The sequence below is a fragment of the Thalassophryne amazonica genome, chromosome 16 (assembly GCF_902500255.1).
Source record: "Thalassophryne amazonica chromosome 16, fThaAma1.1, whole genome shotgun sequence".
Taxonomy (NCBI): Eukaryota; Metazoa; Chordata; class Actinopteri; order Batrachoidiformes; family Batrachoididae; genus Thalassophryne; species Thalassophryne amazonica.
The window spans coordinates 40,475,286-40,494,141 of record NC_047118.1 but is presented as its reverse complement, the minus strand read 5'-3'; the positions used below and the strand labels follow the sequence as shown (position 1 = coordinate 40,494,141).

At 38.6% G+C, this 18,856-nt stretch overlaps 1 protein-coding gene across 2 annotated transcripts in view; it reads right to left on the bottom strand.

Annotated features, from left to right (window-relative positions):
• The window catches only part of LOC117527409 (casein kinase I), a 42,678-nt gene that overhangs the window by 19,887 nt on the left and 3,935 nt on the right, over positions 1-18,856 (bottom strand). For both annotated transcript variants that reach the window (XM_034189740.1, XM_034189741.1), the window contains exon 2: positions 5,126-5,236. In XM_034189740.1, the coding sequence (XP_034045631.1) occupies positions 5,126-5,236 (111 nt within the window). The remainder of the gene's footprint in view (positions 1-5,125; positions 5,237-18,856) is intronic.

Sequence of the window (18,856 nt, the reverse complement as noted above, 5' to 3'; positions counted from 1 at the left end):
GTACACATACACAGAAAACTTTAAACTAGTAACAAATATAGTTTCATACAGATTCTTTTCAAAGTGAAAAAAGTCACATTACATACAGCTTAACAGATTTGAAGGAAATACTTGCTGAAAGTGATGTCAAACTGGACTGCTCACTTAAAAATAAACCTTTTCAAGTGCAATGCAAAGACATTTACGAGTAGGGCAGTCACAATTATTACAATATTCGCCAATCGCAATTATTTTTCATATTCGCGAATATTTTTCATAATCGCGATTACCGTGAATTATTTATTTTATCAACAAAGTTGCATAAACGACTCGGAATCTGACGTCATCGTGCAGCAGCAGCCGCACGCTGCCTCACTCACTCTGTTTTCCTCTCGTCTTGGTCGAATGGTTAGCGAGGCTCGGATAATAACATGGAGCGTGAGGAGGTTCTGGTTCCAAAGCCACGCACCGCTGTGGATGCATTTCGGTTTTGTAGGGCTGGCTCGACTAGTCACGACTACGTCGACGATTGAAATCGTTAACAACTAATTTAGTAGTCGATGAGTCATTTATTTTATTTAAGTCTTTGATTTTTCTCTCAATTCATAGTTTTAGGCAGCCATCCTGCCGTCTTTTGGATGTTCAAATTTTGAATAAGACGGCCGATTAAAACAACAGCCGTCTTGTTCAAAGCCTTTTAAAATGCACAGTTTACCGAAGGAGCGCTGTGTGTGTGTGTGTGTGTGTGCATGCGTGCGCGCGCGGGGTCAACTCACTGCAGAGTGAGGGAGCGAGATTCCTGAACGGAGGCACGAGACGTTACGTTCTGCTGTGAACCATCACGTGACACAGTGAGCGCGGAGCAGAGAGAGAAGATTTTAACCCGAGTGAACATATATATAAAAAACAAAACCAAACCGTGGAGCTGCCTTTACTCTCTGTACTTTCTCTACCGGTGTGGTTCTGACGGCACCGTCCTGTTCACACCATGTGCGCGTCGTATACTGAATTTATGAGATCATGAGATGAAATAAACGGTCAAATATCCTTAAAAACATCCTTAAAAATTAGAATATATAAATGAACTGAGCAAAAATTACAGAAAAGCTGTGCAGTGATGTTCAGAGGCACAGATCACAAAAAGCTGAACTTTAACAACTGTTATTTTCCAAAGGTATGTATTTGTATTTTATTTTAACTATTAGAGAAAAAATTACTCAACCATCCCAAAGACATATCGTTATCTTTGGCTGCTTTCAGTGATGCCGGCATTTGGTTAGACTCTTTCTCTCCGATTGTTCTGTCTGAGTTATTTTCATTAGTTACTTCCTCCAAACCATCAACATGTCTATTAGACCCCATTCCTACCAGGCTGCTCAAGGAAGCCCTACCATTAATTAATGCTTCGATCTTAAATATGATCAATCTATCTTTATTAGTTGGCTATGTACCACAGGCTTTTAAGGTGGCAGTAATTAAACCATTACTTAAAAAGCCATCACTTGACCCAGCTATCTTAGCTAATTATAGGCTAATCTCCAACCTTCCTTTTCTCTCAAAAATTCTTGAAAGGGTAGTTGTAAAACAGCTAACTGATCATCTGCAGAGGAATGGTCTATTTGAAGAGTTTCAGTCAGGTTTTAGAATTCATCATAGTACAGAAACAGCATTAGTGAAGGTTACAAATGATCTTCTTTTGGCCTCAGACAGTGGACTCATCTCTGTGCTTGTCCTGTTAGACCTCAGTGCTGCTTTTGATACTGTTGACCAAAATTTTATTACAGAGATTACAGCATGCCATAGGTATTAAAGGCACTGCGCTGCGGTGGTTTGAATCATATTTATCTAATAGATTACAATTTGTTCATGTAAATGGGGAATCTTCTTCACAGACTAAGGTTAATTATGGAGTTCCACAAGGTTCTGTGCTAGAACCAATTTTATTCACTTTATACATGCTTCCCTTAGGCAGTATTATTAGACAGCATTGCTTAAATTCTCATTGTTACGCAGATGATATCCAGCTTTATCTATCCATGAAGCCAGAGGACACACACCAATTAGCTAAACTGCAGGATTGTCTTACAGACATAAAGACATGGATGACCTCTAATTTCCTGCTTTTACACTCAGATAAAACTGAAGTTATTGTACTTGGCCCCACAAATCTTAGAAACATGGTGCCTAACCAGATCCTTACTCTGGATGGCATTACCCTGACCTCTAGTAACACTGTGAGAAATCTTGGAGTCATTTTTGATCAGGATATGTCCTTCAATGCGCATATTAAGCAAATATGTAGGACTGCTTTTTTTGCATTTGCGCAATATCTCTAAAATTAGAAAGGTCTTGTCTCAGAGTGATGCTGAAAAACTAATTCATGCATTTATTTCCTCTAGGCTGGACTATTGTAATTCATTATTATCAGGTTGTCCTAAAAGTTCCCTGAAAAGCCTTCAGTTAATTCAAAATGCTGCAGCTAGAGTACTGATGGGGACTAGAAGAAGAGAGCATATCTCACCCATATTGGCCTCTCTTCATTGGCTTCCTGTTAATTCTAGAATAGAATTTAAAATTCTTCTTCTTACTTATAAGGTTTTGAATAATCAGGTCCCATCTTATCTTAGGGAGCTCATAGTACCATATCACCCCAATAGAGCGCTTCGCTCTCAGACTGCAGGCTTACTTGTAGTTCCTAGGGTTTTTAAGAGTAGAATGGGAGGCAGAGCCTTCAGCTTTCAGGCTCCTCTCCTGTGGAACCAGCTCCCAATTCAAATCAGGGAGACAGACACCCTCTCTACTTTTAAGATTAGGCTTAAAACTTTCCTTTTTGCTAAAGCTTATAGTTAGGGCTGGATCAGGTGACCCTGAACCATCCCTTAGTTATGCTGCCATGACTTAGACTGCTGGGGGGTTCCCATGATGCACTGAGTGTTTCTCTTTTTGCTCTGTATGCACCACTCTGCATTTAATCATTAGTGACTGATCTCTGCTCCCCTCCACAGCATGTCTTTTTCCTGGTTCTCTCCCTCAGCCCCAACCAGTCCCAGCAGAAGACTGCCCCTCCCTGAGCCTGGTTCTGCTGGAGGTTTCTTCCTGTTAAAAGGGAGTTTTTCCTTCCCACTGTCGCCAAGTGCTTGCTCACAGGGGGTCGTTTTGACCGTTGGGGTTTTTCCGTAATTATTGTATGGCTTTGCCTTACAATATAATGCGCTTTGGGGCAACTGTTTGTTGTGATTTGGAGCTATATAAATAAAATTGATTTGATTTGTTCAATCTTGAGCTTAATGTAGTGTTCAAGCACAAAACGTGACTGATGGGAAAAAAAGGATGACTTCATCACACTAAAATGAACTGGAGTCAGAATAAAAATACAAGCTGCTGATTTCTGTTATTTTTCAAAGTTATTAAGCTGTAGCTATATATTTTAATTATTTCAAAGTGAGTTGCCTCTTATTGTATTCTGATTTATTTACACAAAAAAATATGGGGAGACAAATCAGCCGGCATTGTTCTGTTCACTTTATAAGTTTTCTGCACGTGTCCAGGTATTTTTTCCTTCTTTATAAGAGTTTAGTGTTTGCATTTGCTCCACAAAGTTTTAAAACACAATAAAATGTTCACACTTTTCTTTATAGCAGTTCTGTAATTTCAGAAACAACCACAAATCAGAAAAAGTTGTGAATATATGTAAAATGAAGATAAAAATAAAAATGTTGCACTATTCCCAGTTTCTCCACTCAGAGAAGCCAAACGTTCTTCCAGAGTTGTGTAATCATACTACGATAGTAGAATATAAAGAAGGGAAAAAAAGAAAAAAAAAATAGACAATATAATCGTCAATCGCAATTATTTGCCTGACAATTAATCGTCTCCAGAAATTCCTAATCATGACAGCCCTATTTACGAGACACCTCAGCTGGACATTAACATTGGTTCTTTGGTCAACAGGGGCTGTGAAGTCTTTGATAAAAAAAAAAAAAAAAACCCAAACAAACAAACAAAAAAGCCTAATCAAAAGCCTTGGAAACTGACTAAATTAAAAGATGCAAGCCCATGTGGTGATCCCACCTACTGTCATTGACAGTACAACAGCAATTCTGACAAACTATGGAAAAAAAAATGTCCCCAGTGTGTCTGGAACTCTTGTATATGTTGGGGCAGTTGTTTGTCTTTTGGACACACCCATGTCCATATGGTGCAAAATACTCAGGATTTCACCAACCTCCCCATATAAACCCTGTACCAACCGAAGAAACTATGCAATAAAAATTAGCAATCATACTGCATGCACAACAAACCCATCTACCATACATACAATATCAAACATGAATGGATGTTTTTTTTGTGAGTGTGTGAACAAATGTGCTAAACAGGCATGCTATGTTTCAACTGAGTCACAGGTTTTTTTTAAAAAAAACTTTTTAAAATAACTTTTTGGGCAGAAAGGCAGAATCAGAAATGGGGACAGACACGCAGCAAAGGCTTTGCTCTGGTTGGAAAATGAACTAGGGGATGCTGCAAACCATAAACTGTGGCATGTGCTTAAGGATATACTGGTAGGCAGGCTGACAGTTTACTTCACAAACCATTTTAATTATTTAATTACCAAATATGCCTTATGGTTTTAAAATACAATTTATGAAATAGTCTTTAAAAGTGTATAATTTAACTTTTCTATGTGGTCTGAAACAAAAAAGCAAACAAATCATAGTATATTGTAATTTCAAGATGCAATACTTGTAGAACTGCATTTCTAAAATATTATGATACATATCAAATTGGGACCCTAGTATTGTGGTGTTTATCATATTGTGGGATAATCATATCATCCCAGCCCTACTAAGTGATGTTCAAGGTGAAAACATTAAGGTGAAAGAGATCAATAAAATCTCGTATTTGTTTGCAATGGACTGAAGCCAAACAAACACCACACACTTATTAATATCTACCTCAGTAAATGCTGTTTGTCAGAGATAAACATTTTATATGTAGTCAATGGTACACAATGTAAAAATAATGCTGAATTATAATTTTCAGTACCTTTAAATACTGCAGCTAAATACTGGCTCATAAGAACATCTTCACAGAGAAGATGTGTGACAGCGCACGACATGTACATAGTGTTCAAAACAGTATACAGTACCTCCGCCCTGCATCATCTTATAAATTTTGCTCTCAATGTGGAGCTGAGGGTGTTTGGTCTTCACACATTCCAATTTGATGGCAACCTCCTCCCCAACAGAGATATCAGTTCCTGGACAGAAAAAAAGAAAGTTATTAGCACACACAGAGTATTACTGTATTTCGTTTTTGCACTACACCAGACAACTGTGATTTAAAAAACAAAAACAAACAAACAAACAAAACAAACAAAAAATAAATAAAACTGATTTCAGCTTCTTAAATGTGATTTTCTGGTTCTTTTTACTAGTTTATTTACTCCTTTCTGGCAGTAAACTGAATATACTTTGACTAAGTTGGGTGTTTAAATACCAATTAAACAGACTCTTATCCTCAATGGGTATGATGACATTATTATATTGTGAATAAAATGTAGTTTAAACCAGTATACCATCCACCACGATAACTTATGACTGACACAATAACAGTGCTCCAGATTAACATGTTTTTTTTTTTTTCAGAAGAGCACCTTGCTGAAAATTTTAAAAGCACAAGCAGAAAATTTAGGAGTGTAAACCTTAAATCGCCCAACAACGCAATTCATATTTTCACTCACCGCGGTGTAACTATTAGGCAGCACGGTGGCTTAGTGGTTAGCACTATTGCCTCACAGCAAGAAGTTCATGGGATCGATTCCCACCTGTGGCCTTTCGTTGTGGATTTTGCATGTTCTCCCCGTGTTTGCATGGGTTTCCTCCCGGTGTTCCACCCACATTTAAAGACATACAGGTTAGGCAGGGGTCGAATCAGTACGTGCATGTGCTAGTTAGTGCACGTATTATTCAAGTGGTGCACGTAATTTTATACTGCACTAGCACTGGTGCAAGTAACTTTATCCAAGTTTTATAAACTATAAGCACCAGTAGAATGAACCAATAAAGGAATAAATCAGGAAAAAAACAATTTCCATTGTGCTGTCTTCATCTTCCCTGTGTTTTATGACTCTCACACACAGAACAAGTTGCTGTGCTCTATTTGTTGTGGAAAGCTGAGAAACGTCACCAAACCGCCATCCCTGGGTTCACAACATCCTCATGAGACGTTCCCAATTCGGGGAGTTCCATTATTTGCTGCAGGAGCAGCATCAAATAACTGGAGCTGCAGGAGCTCCAGCTTGAGGACCTCCTGTCTCGTTTGCACGCGCACATGTAAACAAAGAAAAGAAAAAAAAAAAAAAGAAAACTGGCCGCCGCTGCAGTTCTTCGCTCTCTCTCTCCCCTCAGACTCTGTCATCACTGTGTTATAAACCAGTCACCATTTGTTTTATAATACATCTGTGCAGTTAATAAAATTATCTTCACAAACGATTAGTTTGCGTGCGCACGTGATGGAAAAAAAAAACAAAAAAAAAAAAACTGGCTGCCGCTGCAGTTCCTCGCTCTCTCCCCTCAAACTCTGTCATCACTGTGTTATAAACCAGTCACCATTTGTTTTATAACACATCTGTGCAGTTAATAAAATTATCTTCACAGACGATTAGTTTGCGTGTGCACGTGATGAAAAAAAAAAAAAAAAAAACTGGCTGCCGCTGCAGTTCCTCGCTCTCTCTCCCCTCAAACTCTGTCATAACTGTGTTATAAACCAGTCACCATTTGTTTTATTATACATCTGTGTAGTTAATAAATAAAATAATCTTCACGGACGATTCGTTCGCGCTCATGTTAAAAAAAAACAAAAAAACAACTGTCTGCCGCTGCTGCTGCTCTCCCCTCAAACTCTCACCAGAGAGGAAGAGTCTGACACATCAGAGGAGGAGTTTTAAGGTTGACATAAGACTGACTTTTGGTTGTGCAAGTAACTTAAAAAATGTATTTCGACCCCTGTTAGGTGAATTGGAAAATTTATAATTGTTCAGGTGTCCCTTGCAAAAGAGATTTCGATCTCAATGGGATTAACCTGGTTAAATAAAGCTTTTAAAAAATGACCAATAAATGCTTTGGTAATAAATGAACTCCCTCAGCCATTTCTGTCAAAATTTGTTTTTTTGTTTTTTACTTGTGATCAGTTAATATATTCATATGCTTACATGTGAAAAACAATAACTTGGAAAATAAGACTAGTATTGAGGCACTGAGCATTCTCCTTATATTTGCTCCTCAATTACAGCTATTATTGAAGTTAGAAAATGTCATTATATCTAAAAAGTTACACAGTAACTGAACTCAGTGATTTTTGCTGTACCATGCAACAATAAGCCCTGTTTGATCAATAAAATCAATCAATAAGAAAGTTTAATATAAATGGATGGAAAAAAATTTTCCCCACTGTAACCATGAAACAGATTTAAGATCACTAAAGTTTCCTTCTTACAGGAATTCGATTTGTCTGGACAGAGTTTTCTAGGAAATGCAGCACTCCTGTTGTCGTTCTGAGCTAGGCTTTACATGTATTACAAAGACATGCATGTACAGTGTGCATACGTAGTGCGTGTTTTTATCCTCTGCAGTACTGCTCCCTGAACAGGTTCAGACATATCCCTCTATTGCCATTTTACAACACAGGCAAATTTGTAAGCAGCAAGTATACAAAAATATAACAATATTTACAAGCCACTAGCCATTTCACTTCCCACAAAAGTAATAATAATAAATTTTTATTTATAACGCACCTTACATTTGACAAGCAAATCTCAAGGCACTACCATAAAAGTACAAAGAATAAAACACAGTACAAGGAAAATTTTTTTTTGAGTATCTTAACTATGGTTGGCCAACAAAGCCCAGTTCAAACATGGCAAGGGTTCCTATACCATACGTATCGACAGAACCAAATCAGAGCACAGATTTTAGTCTATTATTTTTGCACCATGCTAGTGCCTGAGCTGTTCATTTAAAGACATATTCACACCAGCAATTTTAATCTGGTTAAAACAGACTGTGGTTCATTTTCCTTCTTGGTAGGATTTGTTTCAGCAAGTGTGAACACAATAATCACACCCTGATGTGCATAAAAGCAACTGGAAGCAGACCTGAGGTGGTCTCTGTGGCAAGAATGCAAACTGAACGAATGGGCCGAATTCAATTTCAATTTATTTTCATTTATATAGCGCCAAATCACACAAAGTTGCCTCAAGATGCTTCACACAAGAATAACGTAAGAAAATGTGAATAACACATACATTTCATTTTGCTATTTGTCATTTCATTTGTTGTCTCATCATTCCATTTAACTTTAGGGACTTTAAGGCTTTTAAAGCTTCATTTGTTATATTAAAGATTTCATACACATTTTTTTCTTATTTCAACTATATTTTAATTATTATCACACAATTAACAACAAAAACAGGCCAAGAAGCCTCTCGCTGCAGCCTGCAATGAACAAAAACACCGGCCCGTAGCCAAGTGTGACACAAGAAGCCACTTCTCCCACCATGGCATAACTTTGAAACAGGAAGGTGTGTCAGTAGAGGAAGTTAGCAGCTCTGAGTACGCTAAATATCTTGCTGTATTTCGACTTATGAATCACTTACAAGTAACGTGTGCATAACTTAACTACAACTTATGTCCCGCGTATGCGGGACGTATGAACCATACTAGGGGTGTCGGAAAAAAATCGATTCACGTCTGAATCGCGATTCTTATTTATTACGATTTTTCTGTGTAGGCTCTCAGTTGTCCAGGTGGTTTCCATAGTAGAGAAGCTTGAATCTTCGACTGGACTGGGTTGCTTGACGCGAGGACGTTTCGCTACAAATCGCAGAAGCTTCCTCAGCTAAAATTCTTGCTCTAGAAGTCTGACTTCTGTCTGACTCTTGTAGAGAAGAATAAAACAGAAGCCAACAAAAGCTGGAGTTTTAAACCTAACCAGACCCCTCCTACTGAGAGGCAGACTGCTATAGGCTAGTGACTAAACAATAGCTCTAATTAGCAACTATTGTGCTGTAGCTAGCACACCTAATGGCAGGATAGCTGTCCCTCTAATGATGGGATGGATGCCTTTCTGATGGCTCCCTTGATGACGTGAATGACTCATTACCATGAACAAAAAGACTGAAACTCCTTTGACCTGAGTACCCCATTGTAAACAGGGGATAAAGTGTGTCTCAGACCCCCTCCCCGGTTAAGGCTGGGTTTCAAACATTTCACAAAGAATGCCTCCTTGACCCCTCTCTCAAACCATTTCTTCTCTCTGGCTAATATTTTAACTTCCTTGTCCTCAAACGTGTGGCTAGTGTCTTTAAGGTGGAGGTGAACCGCAGACTGAGGTCCATTGGCGCCCTCTCTGCGGTGCTGGTATAGCCTTTTGTGTAAAGGTTGCTTCGTTTCACCTATGTAGTGTTCGTTAAAGTTTTCCTGACATCTGATAGAATACACTACATTGCTCTGTTTGTAACTAGGGATCATGTCCTTAGGGTGAACTAATTTCTGTCTCAAGGTGTTAACCGGTTTAAAGTAAACTGGGATTTTGTGCTGTCTGAAGATCCTCTGTAGTTTTTCCCCTACTCCTGCTAAATAAGGGAGAGACACTCCTCTTCTTCTTGTCTCCGTCTCCTGTCTATCTGGTCTCTTTGTTCTCTGGGACTTCTGCACTTTGTCCAGGGACCTTCGTGGGTACTCACATACTGTGAGGGCTTTCCGGACACGTTGTTGTTCTTTAGCCCTTCCCTCTGCAGTTGTGGGCACCTGTAGGGCTCTGTGTTGAAGCGTCCTGATCACCCTGAGCTTGTGTTCAAGGGGGTGGTTTGAGCCGAAGAGCAGATATTGGTCAGTGAGAGTTGGTTTTCTGTAAACCCCTGTCTGGAGCTGCCTGTTCTCTCCAGTCGTAACATCACAGTCCATGAAGGCTAAATGGTTGTTTCTGGCATCCTCACGTGTGAACTTGATATTGGCGTCCACCGAGTTGATGTGTTCTGTAAAGTCCTCAACTTGCTGTTGCTTGATTTTGACCCATGTGTCATCAACATATCTGAACCAGTGACTGGGAGAGATGCCTGTGAGGAAGCTTCTGCGATTTGAAGCGAAACGTCCTCGCATCAAGCAACCCAGTCCAGTCGAAGATTCAAGCTTCTCTACTATTTATTACGATTCTGAATCGATCCAAAATGTCCAAGAATCGATTTTTTAAAAGCATTTTATTAAACATTTCCTTGCTTACTCGCGTGTACTGTTTGTCAGGCAACGGCTTCCGTACTACAGCATCTCCACGAGGGGCGGGGGTCCGGCGTGCTTCAAACATTTGTGAGCTGAAGCTTAGCGTGGCGGATGAAGAGCTAATTCAGCCAGCACCGTCTTTGCTGAAGGCAAATGTAAGGGCGCATTTTGGATTTTATTATTTGCTGCGTAAGAAGGAGCTTGACATGACTTATGCAGTGTGCAAAATCTGCAAAATGAAAGTTAAGTACGTCGGAAACACTTCAACTCCGCAAGCCCACATGCTACAACATCACCCGGAGCTAAAAGGAGCAGAGCAGTGGTCTCTGCCGACTACTGACCAGCGCTTCGCTAAACTGCCAGTCAGCTCCGAACGAGCAAAGCAGATAAGTAAATTTACATATTTAGAATCACTTGATTAACCTTGTAAAGCTGCATTTTCTTAAACATAAACATTTTTAAGTAATATAACTATTTCTCAGAGCTCTTTGAATCGGAAATCGATTCTGGCTCGAATCGTCACCCCAGGAATCGGAATCGAATTGAATCGTGAGTTGTTGTACGATTCACATCCCTAAACCATACGTTAAAAACATTGTGCATACCCAAAATTTTTCAATGACCTTGCCATACTATGACGTATATCAACGTGCTCTAAACTTATACAAAGCTTACCCATAACTTATTACACAAGTGTTTTTAATATGCTTTGCATACACTGGCTAAATCGTCAAGGTGTGACAGGAGTGTTAGACACATACTCGCATGACACATGCTTTGTTTTCTTTCCAAGTCTGTGGATGTCACCTGGCTGTCTTGGCATGGAGCCAACAGCAGTTTAAAACTGAGCAGCAGCAAGTTTAAAAAAGACAAAATGTTTAAAAATAAATAAATAAATAATATATTTATTTATTCGGGTGGTGGCCAAGTGGTTAATGCGCTTGGTTTCAGTTCAGAAGGTTCCAGGTTCAAATCCCACCCCTGCCACATTTCTCCATGTAATGTGGAGTTGCATCAGGAAGGGCATCCGGTGTAAAACTTGTGCCAATTCAACATGCAGATCCACCTTGGATTTGCTGTGGCGACCCCAAGTGCAAACAAGGGAGCAGCCGAAGGGACTTACCAAATAAATAAATAAATTATATATATATATATATATATATATATATATATATATATATATATATATATATATATATATATATATATATATATATATATATATATACACACACACACACAGTCTCTTTCTAAGGATGGCATGAGATAAAGTTGTGACACTATCATTGAAGCAGCTCATTCAGTGTCTTTTGCTCTTATCCTAAGCCTTCTTATGGTACACCTCCCAAAATATTCCTTTTAGGGGACTTTTTAAACCATGTTCTCTCTTCTGTGGTGTACACATCATCACCACAGTGGATGCTCTGATCCACCCAGTTAGATCTGAACTCTTCCCAACCAGAAAGACTGATATTTTGGTTTGGTTCATTAGACCTAATGGGACTTTTTAACTGAACACTCAATTGAAATGACAAGCAACCTAATTACTGTTCACTACTATGGCACACATCAGTGGACGGCCCTTCACCTATTTGTAAGTTCTGTAAAGATATTAATTACAATGCAACACAAGCTTTCTTCTAAGTCCCTGTTGGTAAATGATATAATAATTGATCAACGTATTGATTTATTCTGCCTAACAGAAACTTGGTTACAGCAGGATGAATATGTTAGTTTAAATGAGTCAACACCCCCGAGTCACACTAACTGTCAGAATGCTCGTAGCACGGGCCGGGGCGGAGGATTAGCAGCAATCTTCCATTCCAGCTTATTAATTAATCAAAAACCTAGACAGAGCTTTAATTCATTTGAAAGCTTGTCTCTTAGTCTTGTCCATCCAAATTGGAAGTCCCAAAAACCAGTTTTATTTGTTATTATCTATCGTCCACCTGGTCGTTACTGTGAGTTTCTCTGTGAATTTTCAGACCTTTTGTCTGACTTAGTGCTTAGCTCAGATAAGATAATTATAGTGGGCGATTTTAACATCCACACAGATGCTGAGAATGACAGCCTCAACACTGCATTTAATCTATTATTAGACTCTATCGGCTTTGCTCAAAAAGTAAATGAGTCCACCCACCACTTTAATCATATTTTAGATCTTGTTCTGACTTATGGTATGGAAATAGAAGACTTAACAGTATTCCCTGAAAACTCCCTTCTGTCTGATCATTTTTTAATAACATTTACATTTACCCTGATGGACTACCCTGCAGTGGGGAATAAGTTTCATTACACTAGAAGTCTTTCAGAAAGCGCTGTAACTAGGTTTAAGGATATGATTCCTTCTTTATGTTCTCTAATGTCATATACCAACACAGAGCAGAGTAGCTACCTAAACTCTGTAAGGGAGCTAGAGTATCTCGTCAATAGTTTTACATCCTCATTGAAGACAACTTTGGATGCTGTAGCTCCTCTGAAAAAGAGAGCTTTAAATCAGAAGTGTCTGACTCCGTGGTATAACTCACAAACTCGTAGCTTAAAGCAGATAACCCGTAAGTTGGAGAGGAAATGGCGTCTCACTAATTTAGAAGATCTTCACTTAGCCTGGAAAAAGAGTTTGTTGCTCTATAAGAAAGCCCTCCGTGAAGCTAGGACATATTTCTACTCATCACTAATTGAAGAAAATAAGAACAACCCCAGGTTTCTTTTCAGCACTGTAGCCAGGCTGACAAAGAGTCAGAGCTCTATTGAGCTGAGTATTCCATTAACTTTAACTAGTAATGACTTCATGACTTTCTTTGCTAACAAAATTTTGACTATTAGAGAAAAAATTACTCATAACCATCCCAAAGATGTATCGTTATCTTTGGCTGCTTTCAGTGATGCCGGCATTTGGTTAGACTCTTTCTCTCCGATTGTTCTGCCTGAGTTATTTTCATTAGTTACTTCATCCAAACCATCAACATGCTTATTAGACCCCATTCCTGCCAGGCTGCTCAAGGAAGTCCTACCATTATTTAATGCTTCAATCTTAAATATGATCAATCTATCTTTGTTAGTTGGTTATGTACCACAGGCCTTTAAGGTGGCAGTAATTAAACCATTACTTAAAAAGCCATCACTTGACCCAGCTATCTTAGCTAATTATAGGCCAATCTCCAACCTTCCTTTTCTCTCAAAGATTCTTGAGAGGGTAGTTGTAAAACAGCTAACTGATCACCTGCAGAGGAATGGTCTATTTGAAGAGTTTCAGTCAGGTTTTAGAATTCATCATAGTACAGAAACAGCATTAGTGAAGGTTACAAATGATCTTCTTATGGCTTCGGACAGTGGACTTATCTCTGTGCTTGTTCTGTTGGACCTCAGTGCTGCTTTTGATACTGTTGACCATAAAATTTTATTACAGAGATTAGAGCATGTCATAGGTATTAAAGGCATTGCGCTGCGGTGGTTTGAATCATATTTGTCTAATAGATTACAGTTTGTTCATGTAAATGGGGAATCTTCTTCACAGACTAAAGTTAATTATGGAGTTCCACAAGGTTCTGTGCTAGGACCAATTTTATTCACTTTATACATGCTTCCCTTGGGCAGTATTATTAGACGGTATTGCTTAAATTTTCATTGTTACGCAGATGATACCCAGCTTTATCTATCCATGAAGCCAGAGGATACACACCAATTAGCTAAACTGCAGGATTGTCTTACAGACATAAAGACATGGATGACCTCTAATTTCCTGCTTTTAAACTCAGATAAAACTGAAGTTATTGTACTTGGCCCCACAAATCTTAGAAGCATGGTGTCTAACCAGATCGTTACTCTGGATGGCATTTCCCTGATCTCTAGTAATACTGTGAGAAATCTTGGAGTTATTTTTGATCAGGATATGTCATTCAAAGCGCATATTAAACAAATATGTAGGACTGCCTTTTTGCATTTACGCAATATTTCTAAAATCAGAAAGGTCTTGTCTCAGAGTGATGCTGAAAAACTAATTCATGCATTTATTTCCTCTAGGCTGGACTATTGTAATTCATTATTATCAGGTTGTCCTAAAAGTTCCCTAAAAAGCCTTCAGTTGGTTCAGAATGCTGCAGCTAGAGTACTGACGGGGACTAGCAGGAGAGAGCATATCTCACCCATGTTGGCCTCTCTTCATTGGCTTCCTGTTAATTCTAGAATAGAATTTAAAATTCTTCTTCTTACTTATAAGGTTTTGAATAATCAGGTCCCATCTTATCTTAGGGACCTCGTAGTACCATATTACCCCATTAGAGCGCTTCGCTCTCAGACTGCGGGCTTACTTGTGGTTCCTAGGGTTTGTAAGAGTAGAATGGGAGGCAGAGCCTTCAGCTTTCAGGCTCCTCTCCTGTGGAACCAGCTCCCAATTCAGATCAGGGAGACAGATACCCTCTCTACTTTTAAGATTAGGCTTAAAACTTTCCTTTTCGCTAAGGCTTATAGTTAGGGCTGGATCGGGTGACCCTGGACCATCCCTTGGTTATGTTGCTTTAGACGTAGACTGTGGGGGGTTCCCATGATGCACTGTTTCTTTCTTTTTTTGCTCCGTATGCATCACTCTGCATTTAATCATTAGTGATCGATCTCTGCCCCCCTTCTCGGCATGTCTTTTTCCTGGTTCTTTCCCTCAGCCCCAACCAGTCTCAGCAGAAGACTGCCCCTCCCTGAGCCTGGTTCTGCTGGAGGTTTCTTCCTGTTAAAAGGGAGTTTTTCCTTCCCACTGTGGCCAAGTGCTTGCTCATAGGGGATCGTTTTGACCGTTGGGGTTTTTCATGGTTATTGTATGGCCTTGCCTTGCAATATGGAGCGCCTTGGGGCAACTGTTTGTTGTGATTTGGCGCTATATAAGAAAAAAGTTGATTGATTGATTGACAAGTCTCCCATGCTGTCAAACTTTTAAAGAAGCTTTGTAATCATCTATGCCTGTGCGTATTTGTGTCACATGTGTCTTATCTGAACTCTCAGGTATTTTAAGTGTGTGTGTGTGGGAGGGGGACATACATTTGTTGTTTTAGTGTATCAAAAGGGGCTTTTCCCACTCTGGCAAGTATGACAAACTAATAATATTCCAGTTTCAAACTATTTATTTTTTTTATTTGAATGGAATGTTGTATTTAAGTAGACGAAATAAATAAATAATACAAAACAGACACATCCCTCCAAAATACTGATACACGGAACTACAGAGTGAGTCAGATATGATGACACTGTCCTGGCTGACAAACACCCCATGTGCTAAGACCACTGATTCATCGGTGTTACGTCACATCAGTCACTAACCACTTTGAGAGGGAGAGATGAGTGACTCCAGTACATTCAGCATGCTTACATAAGAGCTGGCAGCTCAATATCAGCTCAACCAACAGGTCATGTGGAACACAAACGGGATCTTCCTAATGCTTTTAATAACCTGTGGTTTGAAACCATTTTTAAGTAGTAAGATGTACTTTTATTTTTTTATGTTAGAATTATTAACAAAATCTGCATTTAATTACTTCTGATTGTACAATGTTGGAATGTTGCTGGTTTCTTGTGTTGCTAAAAGAGTTGTATTAAAACTGGCAAAAATTCAATACCAGGATATTTCTGCTGTTTTAGGATGTATTAAGGCATATTTAAAGTGAGTGCTACATCTGTAAACACTTTAAATCAAATTATGATCCTAGAGAGTAAAAATCCCTTCATACACCTCCTATTTACCACAGTAAGAGTAAAATGCTGTACTCCCCGCGGCAGTATGTGTATATGGCACTGGCAAGCTTGCATGCTTTCAGTAACAAATTTGTTTTCGAACTGTCCTATACTCTCACTCTTTAACTCTGTAAAGCAAATTACAAGCATATGGAACTGGTAACCACTCAAGAAACTGTTTTTCCACAGACGTTCTTGAGGTCAAGACTGACGAGTTTCCTCCTTTCAACTTCCCATATCTGAACAAAAACATCATTTCATAAACATGATTACTAGAGGCAAATGTACGTAGAATCTGCCTGTAACAATTCTAGCTACTGTGGGTCTCTTCAATATAATGAGCAAGATAAAATAGCCATTTTATCTTAATGACCTAGCAAATAAATGACTGCATGAATGTGTGTGTACATGTGACTGAGGCCAGCGAGCCTCGCTGTACATATGGCAGTCAATAGGTCTCCTCTGACAGCCAAAGAATACTCTGGCAAGTCAAGCTGAGCCCGGGTTTTAGCCGGATGGACAGACAACACAGACCAAAGCTGCTACATATAGATGTCTTCAGGTACAAAAGTAGATGAAACTATCCCCCAATCTCAATTCTCTTTTGTACCCCTTCCCTTGACTCTACCCCTACCCCTTTAAAACAAGGGGTAAGGGAAGGGGTATGCCTCTAGCCCTATGAATTGAGACACCCCTCCACCTTAGGAGAGAAAAAAAAAAAAAAAAAAAAAAAAACTGCCTGTGTCAAACTGCTGTCTTCACTGTTTGTTAACATGGCAACCGAAATGCAACTTGTTGCAGTAGCCTGTTTGCTTTTTATTTTCTCGCCTTTCTGTGTAAATGCAAATAAATAGAAGAAATCGCAATCATGTCATGTTAATTAATGTAATTAATTTGTAATTTAGAATAATAATAATAATAGTATTAATATTAATAGTATTAGTGTTAATAGTATTAATAATTAATTAATTAGTAATTAATTAACGCTGTTTAGAAAGTTATAACTTGCCAAAAAAACTTTACAGGCAGTTGTCTATGACAGCAACGTGTATGCTGCTGGATGCATGCTGCGTATATTGTCGTTATGAAGAATATCGTGACGTCGCTCGTACGCTGAGGCGTTATAATGCACATACATACGAATGCTACGATAAGACACTTATTTCTCACAATGGAGAAAATCATGATAAAGGATAAGCACGTTAATTTGTATGTTCATAAATCTTTGGATAATATCAATCCCTGCTGTTGGATTTCAAGGTCTGTAACGTGTCTATTTTGTAAACAAACAGGGAGCCCTGAGCACACTCGTCTCCTAATAAGCTTTCAGGCAGAAAATGAGGAGAAGTTTCATCAATGGGAATAAGTTGGAAAATATATACACACACGTATATGTGTAACACATAACCTGACGTCCTAATAAACTGCTATTATTTGTCAAGGAAATTTCTAAAAGAAATAGGGCTGGATGCAAAAAATGGGAGAATTTGAAAAAGAAATATAAGGTTAACAGAACTAGATGCAGCCCAAAACATACATACAGGTGCTGGTCATATAATTAGAATATCATGAAAAAGTTGATTTCAGTAATTCCATTCAAAAAGTGAAACTTGTATACATTCATTGCACACAGACTGATATATTTCAAGTGTTTATTTTAATTACTATTTAATTAATAATTAATTACCAATCAATCAAGTAATGATTAATCAAACAATATTAATTATTACTATTACTGATTAATTATTATTAGTATTATGAACATTACTATTTAATCAGTAATAGTAATAATTAATACTGACTCGATTACACAGGCAGTGGTTACCTCCAAGACAAAACACAAAATGCAGACATCGTTCTCTGTGTAACACCTGCATTGTCATGGTTTGTATCATCTGGATGTAAAGAGGATAAAATGAAGAGCTGAAGTTGTTTATGTGAAATTTCCCTGCACAAATGGGTTTGCACGCAGTGAGATTCCCACCAAGCCTCGCGCTAAAACATCGCAAGATGACGCCATTCTTATAGCAGTGCTGTGAGAGGATAGAAATGATTTATTGCACGGAAATAACAGAATCTTAATTTTGACTGAAATCAGTCATATGAATGAAGACTTGCACCCATGTCATTATGAATTATTGTGTGGACTACAGAGAAGGTACACAACCTGTGCAGTGTGAACTATGACAGAACAGACAGTTCTTCCTGGACCCCAGGAAAGAGTGCTGTACTAAGTGGGTTTCACTTTACCTCTGGTAAGTAGTTTACTGGATCATAGTTGATCTGTGATCATAACAGATTATGAGCACAGCAAAAACCTGCACATTTATATTTGTGCCCCCTTTGTGAGCTTAGGTCTGAAAACTCTGTCTTGTTTAGATGTTGCTCGTCCTTATGGTGCGTTCCATTTGCATGTGGAGATCAGTAATTTCCATAGGGCTGTATATGAGTACTAGAGTCCACAGTCACAATGCTCCCTACTTAACGCAAATGTTCCTTCGTGGAGAGCGATGTGTCATTTTCATACCAGGCAAAATATTGAAGTGCCCGGATGTGAAATGTTTCATGTGCATTTTCAATGCGGTCACATGACTGTACACACACAGGAAAAAGCTTGCAAAATACATGTTAAAATACCATTCTGACCAGGCTACTGAACAAGTAAAATTAATCTACATTAAGTTATGTAAAGAAAATATTAAACTTACTCTGACACCTACACACTCCAAAAAGTTGAACATGTTATAATCCAAAAAGTTAGTGTTGAAAATTTACACAGATCCAATATGTTCCAGCTTCCAAATTCTGCAGACATAACCATCCACAATATTGTGATACACACAATCCAGACTGGGCACAGAGGACGCATTAATTATTCCACATGG